We start from the raw sequence: 10918 nt of genomic DNA on the forward strand, positions 1-10918 counted from the left end.
TAGCGCAACTGAATTGCTACCGTTCGAATGTCCAATCCGGAAGTGTAAACGCGGAAAAACGCATGAAACCTTATTGTCCAAAATTTTGATCGCGCCGATACGGATTCATATACATACACAAACAATGGGAGGTGCTCGCAAGAGTTGTTCGTGTCTGTGCGCGGTGGTTGCTGCGCAAGCGTGCACTCACACGCATGTGCAGTTCAACTGCCTCTTGGTGGCCGCGAAGGAAAGCACCACTTTTATGGTGCGACGTTTTTTTACCTCCTGAGCAGCCAGAATAGAGCGGGAATAGAAATAATATACAGTGAAAGCGCGTTAATTCACACCTCATTAATTCGAAATTTTGGATAATTCGAATGGTCGCCGCAGTCCGGTCCGCAGTGCATAGGAGGACCATGTGTAAAACGATTCGTTAATTCGAACAGAAATTGCCGCCTCTACGGATAATTCGAAGCGCGCCAGGCCTGCCTGCCGAGCGTCATCATCGTCAAACACTAGTGGAAGCTTTTACGGCCGAACGATAGGTGGCACGACCGGTTTTTTTCGAGCTTCAAGTGGCCTCCGAGCAAAGGGCGAGCAAAGTATGGCCTCCGAAATCCAGGGAGCAATTTTTTTTTTTTTCCGTAGCCCTCCCGCTATCTCAGCGCCTGGCGCCACTTGTATACGCGGGACCCGCGGGACGCTGAGGAGTCGGCGGAGTAGTCCTAGCAGTCCTAGGCCGCACCCGGCAGCGTCACTTTGTTCCTCGAGCACGTTGTTCGTTCACGCCGTCAAGCCGTCTTATTCCGCATCGAAGTTGCAAGATGCCGCGGGGAAACTACTGCGCGAAGACTGTCAAGGAGAAGGTGGAGATTTTGCGAGAGGTTGACCAAGGGAACTCGAGCAAATACGAAATTGCGAGGAAGCACGGCATACCTCCGAGCACGTTGTCAACCTACATACGCAACAGGACGGCCATTGAAAACGCCTATGAAGCCGAGGATTTTGGCGCCAGTCGAAAAAGGCTAAGGACAGCGAAGTTCCCGGAACTGGAGTCAGCTTTGATTATCTGGGTTAAAGAAATGAGAGCCCAGAGTATCGCATTGAGCGGCCCTATCATCATGGCCAAGGCAGCCGATTTCGCCCTGCGCTTGGACATTGAAGACTTTGTCGCCTCCGAGGGATGGTTTCATCGTTTCAGGGAGCGGCACAATCTCGTATTCCGCACGTTATCCGGCGAGGCAAAGGAAGTGGACGCCGAAACATGCGCTACTTGGAGAAGCGACACCCTGCAGCAGTACTTGGAGAGCTACTCACCACAGGATGTGTTTAACGCTGACGAGACAGCGTTATTTTTCAAGTTGCAGCCAGACAAGACGATCACCTACAAGGGAGACAGCTGTGCCGGCGGCAAGCGCAGCAAAGAGCGTGTCACTGTTCTGGTCGCCGCAAATATGACCGGTACGGAAAAGGTCCCCCTTTTTGTGATTGGCAAAGCACTCAAGCCACGGTGCTTCAAAAACATTCGGTCACTGCCGACGGAGTACGCCGCAAACAAGAAAGCCTGGATGACAGGTGACCTATTCAGGAAGTGGCTACTGAAATTCGACAGGCGAATGGAACTGGGCGGCAGACGCGTTCTTCTTGTCGTCGACAACTGTTCGGCGCACAAAGTCGACGTTGAGCTGAGAGCAACAAAGTTAGTGTTCCTTCCAGCAAATACGACTGCGGCCCTACAGCCAATGGACCAGGGTGTGATAAGGAACATCAAGTGCTTTTATAGGCGTCACATGCTGGAGAGAATGATTTTGTGCGCGGGCGACAGGAAGGACTTCGGCATTACGCTGCTCACTGCCATGCACATGTTGGTGCGCGCATGGGAACAGGTGACCGCGACCACAATCGCAAACTGTTTCCGCCACAGTGGATTTGCAGCTGGAAGTGCGCAGGATAGTTGTGACGTCGACGTGGACGGGGCTGAGGAGCTCATGCCAGTGGCATTGCGCGACACTCTTCGGGGCGTACGTTTTGCCGATTATGTTGAAGTTGACACCGGTGCATCGGTGTGTGGTGCCCTGACTGATGAGGACATTATCGCTCAAGTAGCCGGTGCGCAGCCTGTTGCTGAAGAGCCAGAAGGTGAGGAAGACGAAGATGACGAAGCGCCTGTGCGCCCGTCAGCTTCTGCGGTGATGGAGGCACTTAATGTGGCGCGTCTATTCTTCAGCTTTGAAGAGGGTGAAGAGGATTCCCTGTGCCGCGTCCGCGCGCTGGAACAGAGAGCCGCAGCTGTGGCATTCAGAGAAAAGAAGCAGGTGGTCATCACCGACTTTTTTGGCCAATAAATATTTTTCGTGCCCCCACCCCCGAAATCCACCCATTTTTGCTCACTTTCATTATTTCGAATTTTGTTTAATTCGAAATTGCTCAGCGTTCCCGTGGAATTCGAATTAACGAGCTTTTACTGTACATACTCTAATTTTGAGCACTTCTTATGGTGAGCGTGAAACATCAGACTACGTACAGCGAACCACTGATACTGAACAACTTCATAATCCAGCTTCAAGGCTCATCTGCTAGGCTGCGTGACATACTGGCTTTTTGTAACAGTTAAGCACGATTTAGAAATATAAATCCTACTCTGATCGCGAGAAGGACGCTAGAATCTGACGCTATAATTCAGATTTTTCATTTTGACAAGGATCTAATCACACGTTGTGGTCAGTTGTTGGTCCCTTTAAAAACCCATGCAAGCTTTTGGCGAGAGGGTAGTGGTGTCTTTCGCTGCTTAATACTGAATAAATTGTGTTTCTTATGACCAATACGAATATCTTGATGGTTCAAGTGTCTCACCAGTGGACAGACAAAGGCAACAAGGGATAGACAAACAAGCGAAAGGCAGGAAGATTAATGGGAAGAGAAACTTGCTCTGTTATGAAGGGAAAGGGAAAGAAAGAAGGAAAGAAGAGTGAAGACAAAAACAAAATGCAGCTAACAAAATGTTAGTGGCACCAATGTACCCATGTAGTACAGAAGCTAGTGCTTACATTCCATAAACACTTGTGTGAACACTGTAGTGGTCCTCAGCTTGTGCTAACAACAGCGCTTTCAACCTATAGGGATAAACCACATGTAACTCTTCAAGAAATAGCAGAGGTGATGCAGTTTTGTTCACAAGACCACAGCAGCACACAAGAGCTGCACGATACATGTCTAATTCAAATAAGTGTGCTTTGCACTACCTCCTTATCATTTATTTCCCGGTGAGCCATTTTATAGCGTTGTAATTTGCTCCATTGTATTCTCCAAGTTTAGGTAATGTTGCAATCTGTTTTAAATTCTTCTTGGCAGTAGTCTTAGTCTAGTAACATCTGTCAGACAGTATGCTTGGCGTTGTATTAAATGTCTAAGGAATACATGCAAGGCATTATGTCGTTCCCATTTGAATATCAGTGTGCATGCCGCAGCTTACATTCACTTCGCTTGGACTGTTTTCTGTTGCCATGCCATGACTGTTGCTTGGCCATATATCTCTGAAATAACATTTCGATGTCGAAAGATTATGCATACGTTGGTCACTATCATGTGGAGAGTTCACATTGTATCTGGATATCTGGTATTTTTCGAGTTATTGGGGGCTGAATTAATGAGCTTTTACTGTACTGCTTCTGAGAAAGGGAAGCAGCAGAGCCAACCGATCTGGTCGTATGCCCCGCGCCATTTCGGTCCCCTAACCTCGTGGCGCCCTTGGTTTGTAGTGCCCCCAAGCCCATGGAAGCAGGCGCCGCCACAGAGACCCTACCGTGTGATGGTAAATAGGACTTCCCTTCTCTGCTTAATGCAGTCAAACTCTTACAGTTTCCAGGGAAGAGGCAGCGAAGTTTCCGAGCTAGCAATAATCGCCTGCGGAAAAAAAAAATGCAGTGTATGTATATGGGAGGAACGTGAGCTGTCGCAGAGATTGCAGCAACCTTTCACCACTGTGTCAGGTCGTACCGAATCATGTTTGCCAGGGGACATTTTTTAGCATGGTGGTGCTGGTAATGTAATTGTTTTGTCACCTATAACTATAGGCCTCGGAGGGGATGTATGCAAATGTGTTTACCCCATTCTCGATGCCCCTATATTTCGTGTGCCAGATCTGTTGGCTCTGTACTCTGTTTCTTGTGTCATCCGCATTTGTGCTGATGGGCGTTACCAATGCTTTCGTAAAAGGAAAAAGCATTTCGAGCTGACGGAGCAGAGTAATCGTTGGATGGCTAACTTGCTTTCACATCTTAATTCATGTCGCACCACTCCACATGTTATCTAAACATTGGCATATTATACTCGGCGACAGCTTATCTTGACATTGGAGCGAAGGCTACGGAGGCGGGGCTTCCGCACATTCGTGTTGCTCCGCAAGTAGTACGGCAGCTCGCGGCTGATTTCGGTTTTGCTCGCTCGCATCGTTACCGCGTTTAGAAAATTATATACACGAAAAATGTCAATGGGAGAAATATCTCGATTGTTCAGTGTACATTTTAGTGTCATATTACGCGTATATTTTTCTTGGAGAACATAAACAGCGCGTTTGCGGCCGCACACTGACGCACTACGTCACGGACGCCATGTTTGCTTTGGAAAACGGGCGTGCTGAAAAGGTGGTGCTGTCTAAGAAATGAAAAGAAAAGGAACGCATTCTTGCAAAGTGAACAATAACTGTATCTTACCTACGACTTCCCGCTGGTGTTTAAGTCTCATAATAAATAAAGCAGTATTTATTTCAACAGTGCAAATGAGAAAATCATCAGTAAACCTAAGTACTATTTTTTGGCGCGGTAGCAGGCATGCTTTTCGGTTCTGCAGCTTCCATAGTGCTGTCAAGAAAAGTTGTCGCCGAGTATAGACAGTTATAGTTTAGCGGGTTTAACGGAATAGCGGGCTTAACGGAATAACGGGATCGAAGTGTGCATGCGCAGTACCGTAAACGACCTGTAGCGTTTACCGTGCACACGCTGTTTTTCAGATTTAGCGTTAGCGTTTTTGCGTGGTTAATGTAGTGTACATAAAACATGGCGGCGGTTTTCGACGCCCGCTTCGAACTGAATTTAGCGTTGATGTGGACGGATCCACTTCTTTCGTAGCAAACGACTGTGCGAAATGTTGCCTTCAGGTAGCTTTGACGACATGGCATTACGGGTAACTTCGTGTAGTTTTTGAGATTGCTTCCCATTTCGAACGTCCCTAGGCCTATCTAGAAGATCGATGTAGAAAAGTCTGCAACATGAAAATTTTCGCTTTTGGTGCTTAGTTCATATTTATTTACTTTTATTTTCACTAGAAAAGGAATAATATTGCTGCATGCGGGGATACAGGTGAGCATTCTCGGTTTTGTTCTTTTCACTTTTTTTAATGCATTCACCCTTTGCTAGGCACCACCGTCCCGGCTTGGGCACGTAAACGCTATCCCACTAAACTAAAACACACTTTCCGCAACCAACGTTTGCGGCACGGTAACGCTATTCCCTTAACCCCCGCTATCACGCTAACACTAAACTATAACTGTCTATTACCTCTAGAAGGCTTGGACACGCCTGTCATAATGGCCTTTTCCTGATTTTTAAAAGTTTGTCATTGTGGGAGCTGTACAAGACTTGATTAGTCAGTTGGCTTCCGCTTGTGAATACGAAGTCACGCATTTGTCTGCGTAGCACAACGCCCGGTTCTACAAGCTGCCAGCATATTGCTGCTCCCTGAAGCAGCTGCTTACGTCAGAATATTTTGTTTGTTACTTTTATCAAAGGAATGAAATTAAAATGGAGTGTGGCGTTAGCTGCAAAGTTTTGCCAGATGCTGTGGTGCTTGCTTTGAAATTTGAACCTTGTTCCTGTTCAATGTAGTACTGTAATGCAGGATAATCCTTTCTGCTTTCTGTGTGCCCAGAGCACACTATGATCCTGCCTTATTTGCACTTAGTGCACTTGTTATGTTTGCACAGATATAATGCAAGGAGACACTTCTACCCGCTGTGGTAGTGGGTTCAGCTACCAGCCGTGACTACCATATTTCTATGGGGGCGAAATGCAATAACACTCGTCCAGTTGGATTTAGGGGCATTTAATGAACCCCAGGTGGCCAAAATTATTCTGGAGTCCCCCTCTACTACATACCTAATAATCGTATCGTGGTTCTTGCACTTAAAACCCTATGATATTATTACTGTTAGGGAACATTTCTGATGGCTCTGGCAACTCTTAAAATGTTATACTTACAATATGAACCAAGTATATGCAACAAAACTGGATTCTTGGACTTAGAAGATTTTTAGTTTGATGCTTGATCTGTTAACGTGATTTGTGGCCGTACGATACCGTCCGTGGACGTGGTGGAACTTGCGCTGGATATGATTATGATAATGACCTGCCTACCATGTCATGCAATAGTATTTTGACGGAAATGCAATCTGGTTGTAATGAGGGGAAAGATGCATGTGTGTCAAGGCAGTAGCATTTGTGCAGTAAGCCATGTGGATGGAGACTTATTGCCGTAGCGAGTCAAGTCATTGGCCTAAGGTTGGTATTAAAAATACTTGTACTGCACTAGCATCCCTCTTGTGCAATTTCTCTCCATGCATTTCATTGTAATGCATTGCACTTTTACCAAACCTAGACCTGCTGCCATTCAGAGGTTGGCTGAGGTCGTTCTCTTTTTGAAACGCGACATTGTGGAAAGAACCTTGCATTATGTTTGTGTCATGTTTTGATACTTAAAGGGACACCAAAGGCAAATAACAGTTTATGTCAGAGTGAAAGCTCAATGTATGACAACGTCTAAAACGACAATATCGTCAATAGCAGTGCCCTACTTACCGAGAAATTAAGCTAAATGTATCACACGACGTGTGCCACGAGTGAGACATTTTGGAAATGATCCCGATGACGCGAGAGCGTCCGACTACAATTAATCACTAGAAGTCAAACTAGGTGCAATAAAAAAAGAACCTGCCGTGCATCAAGAGACGCAATGAAGTGCTGCTTGTTCGTTTCCGTTTGATTCATGGAAAAAAGAACCTCTTTGGCGTTGCTGTGGGGAACGGCACGCGTGGTTCAAAGGTTTCGTTTTGGCCGAACTGCGCTTCGCCTGGCGCCCTGTTTGGCTCACGCGGTCGCTTCTCAATGGTAATTTCGGTGTCGCATACTGCCGCGTGTGTTTTGCATGCACGTGAAAGTCGATCTGACAGAACGTTCGACAAAATGCCGCTGCATGTGATGTTGCCAGATGCCCGAATGGTGCACGCCGCCGCGCAGTAAAGGCAGTCAACGTTGGGCTTGTAACAGTGACGTGAGAAAGATCGCTTTCAGGCGGGTGATTTGAAGTGTGCTAATGCAATGCGGACCACTAAAACGTAATTTCATTTCAAAATAAGCACTTCCTTGGCATAATATAATAATATAATAATAATATCTGGGGTTTAACGTCCCAAAACCACCATATGATTATGAGAGACGCCGTAGTGGAGGGCTCCGGAAATTTCGACCGCCTGGGGTTCTTTAACGTGCACCTAAATCTAAGTACACGGGCCTCAAACATTTTCGCCTCCATCGAAAATGCAGCCGCCGCGGCCGGGATTCGATCCCGCGACTTTCGGGTCAGCAGTCGAGCGCCATAACCACTATACCACCGTGGTGGGGCCACTTCCTTGGCACAAAAGTAGCACTACGAGGTTTCTGGGCCGCTATTTCAACAGTCAATGTCAAATTGATATTTGCCTTTAGTGTCCCTTTAAGGAGATGTTACAGGTGGGCAAACCTAAAGGAAAAAGGATAATGGACATGTTATATTTTTTCAAACTTGGTATTGTCCTATCTGAGCTTGGCTGCTCCAGTGGGACTTCATACTACTTTGAACAGTGTTCTTCAGTTCAGTAGTATCGTTTGGTTGGAAATGGTGCACTTTCAAATGAGTATTTTGGTGTGAGGTTACTGTTCAAGGCTCTACCATTCGCTTTTATCACTACTGTCAGCAGCCATGGCACTTTTTGCAATTCATTGGTCTTGAAGTAGGCTTGGTAAAGGATAAAAGCCAGGGCAAACAATATTGAGGCAGCTTGATTTAAGTTTTTATAGGCGAGCAAACTGGAGGAAAAAGGAAACTTCTGGTAAGTTTTAGTGAATACACGAGTTACATGTAAACTTATCTAAACAGTCTGTATTAACATCGCAGTTCGCAGTGCTAGTCTAAGGTTGCATACCAGACAGAGGCAATTTCCATGTGAATCATTAGGGTGTAGCTTCCACCTTTGTGTAATGTAACAGGTGTAATAATGTAACAGAGCAGGAGAACATTATTAAAATGCTTGCGATGATTTTAATTGCAAATGCAAGCTGAAAAGAAGTGTATGAAAAGGAAAAGTATCGAAAGATGCAATCACAGCTCCAATATCCAACTCAATTCGTGCCTTCTGTTAGTGCTAGGACATGGACAGTAGTAGTTTTAAACTCTGCTTTATTTCTAGGTTTGTCCTCTATATTTAGTACAGTACTCTCTCGGTAAACAGAAAGCTCTTATACGGAACTGCTGCTTAAGTGGAACAACTACCTCTGATATGGTTGGTGTTGTCCTTGAATTCCACACTCCTGTTCCTCTCTCGGTAAACTGAACTCCCTTTAAACGTAACATATTTTCCTGCTCCCTTCAGGTTCCATTGAACGAGAGTCTACTGTATTTTCATTACACCTGTGTCATAGGTACCCTGAAGCAAGTCAACTCATTTGCAAATCAGTGCTGCCCGTGCCCATGTATAAAATCACTGTGGAAGTGAATTCCTGATTTTCATTTGTCTCTTTAAATTGTCTCCATTCATGTTGAGGTAGTTTCTCTAACAATAAGAAAAAAAAAAAAGGATTATTCACTGGGAGGGCTACCTAGCAAGTATTGACAAGTGAGGTCATAGGTCACGCTACTGTAGTAGTCTGCAGTGATTGTTGCCAGATGGTGGCAGTGTGTTTCCTTTTATAGGATTCGACTTATGGGTTCAAAAGAGGTCGCTAACGAGCCTCGTCAGCAACTAAAGTCTGCCACTGTTGTGCTTCTCTGTTTGCAGCCATGATAGCAAGCCAGCAGGCAGCTGCGTGCGCCGTGGCAGCCTCATCAAACCTGCACCCGTTTGTGCCCAAGTGAGGCTTCCCCACAGTACCTGGCGGGGAGGTGCAACGACCACCCCGATGTGTAAATAACCGCTGCTGTGTGTGGTGTGGGGCCCGAACTGGACCGCCTGATGTGCAAAAGAAGGCCCCCTCCCTGCTGTGACCCCGCCCAGCTCCCTCACAAGCTTGCGTGCCCTCCCACCTCGTGAGCGTGATGTGTATGTGCGTGTGTGTGCGATTGTTGCTGCCACTCGCGTGCGGCTGTGGTGCGAACCCGGTTTCCCCACCCTGTGTACATAGCGCGACATGACTGACCCCACCTCCATTCCTGCGACTCCCCAGCAGTGGCTTTAGACGCGTGCTCTCTATCATCATCCCCTCTGACACTGCCACGACAGCGCCGTCTTCTGTGAGGATGGCATCACCACTCCCCACCTCCCCCCTCATCCCGTTTCTGATGCTGCTTCTCAGATCATCTCGGTGACTTCGCTGGAGCCTCCAATCTGACATTGCGAACGAGATGTTCTCTGTGCCCTCCTTTTACAACCCTCTCGATGTTGATGTGTGCATAGAAGGTGTGGTGTATCTACATGCCAAGCAAGTTTCTCCAACGACGAAGAAAAAAGGAGTGTGCGCTGCTGTTGAGTGTTTTATAAGGAGGCGGGGTCCTCCTTAGACACCCCCATCCCCACCCCCTCCTTTTCTCAGTTTTTCATTTCCACTCACCTTTATGGGCCTGCCCCCTCCTTTCCCTGCCCTGTTCAATTCTCCCAGTCTTGGGAGGCTGTACAAAGTGTTAAATATTTCGTGGTACTGTTTCATTGTAAGCTATAGTTTCATATTATCCACTCTATTATTTTTCTCCACTACTTTCTCCTTTACCCATCCTGCTGTGCCTGGTTTGCAGCAGAGTTATCCCTTCCTGCCCACATCCCCACCACCCTCAATATTCTGTTGGTGTCCTAGTGACTGTATTTTTACGAAGGCAAATACAGTTGTGCCTTTGAGCACCTCTAGTCCTCTCTTGCAGCTCTGCTGATTGCGCTAGGTAAGGAGGAACTAACTGCTAGGCACTGTCAACTCATGAGACACCTTGGGGAATTGAGAAAAAAAGAAAAGCTCCTGTACAAAGAAGTGCCGGGTTCGAGTCATGTTTGTGCAGCGTGTACCCCAGGTGTCAAAAAAACGTTTGGAATTACATGTTCATTTTTCAAACGTTTTTGTGGTGTCTGCCATTCTTGGTTTAGAGAAAAACAAAACAAAACCGATTCTAGAGTATAGATTTTAAAGGTACTGACAACTGATTGAAGTCTTTCACGAGATTTATGGGAGAAGTGAACAAAAAGAAGTAACTTGTATTAGTTGACCCGAGCAGGTAGGTACCAATCAAAAGATAAATTATAACATCCTTCACTTGAAGTTATACAGTGCAGAAAATCCTGTATAACTCTATACGCAATTGCAACACACTGCTGTAAAACTTGGTACTTATGTTTGATCCACCTCCCAAACTCTGCCACAAGTTGGTATACGTAAAATAACTCTATCTGAGTGCACTGTGCCTTTGGTTAAAGGAAGCTTTCGCTACAGTTTATATGTACGCATCTTTTTTGATACGTTGTGAAGGGAGTCCACGTTCTCAAAAGCAGTTCTAGTGTCGTGGTAATGAGTGGAATAGCTGTATCCACTGGTGTCTTCAGCTGCACAATGAGCCACACAGTTGATTTTGTATGTGTGGGAGTACTTTAAGACCTCTAGTGATCTGTGGTCCCCCCCCCCCCCCCGTAGGATACAATGTGCCATCAAAT

The 10918-nt window shown here is 46.2% G+C and overlaps 1 protein-coding gene across 1 annotated transcript in view; it reads left to right on the plus strand.

Moving 5' to 3' along the window:
* LOC119386135 (zinc finger protein 609-like) overlaps positions 1–10329 on the plus strand; it is a 47626-nt gene extending 37297 nt beyond the window's left edge. Inside the window, 3 exon segments of the mRNA XM_037653479.2 lie at positions 2684–2702; positions 3656–3793; positions 9068–10329. Coding sequence (XP_037509407.1) covers positions 2684–2702; positions 3656–3793; positions 9068–9144 — 234 coding nt within the window. The 3' untranslated portion in view covers positions 9145–10329.
* The last annotated feature ends 589 nt before the right edge of the window (positions 10330–10918 follow it).

Source organism: Rhipicephalus sanguineus, chromosome 3 (assembly GCF_013339695.2).
Source record: "Rhipicephalus sanguineus isolate Rsan-2018 chromosome 3, BIME_Rsan_1.4, whole genome shotgun sequence".
NCBI lineage: Eukaryota > Metazoa > Arthropoda > Arachnida > Ixodida > Ixodidae > Rhipicephalus > Rhipicephalus sanguineus.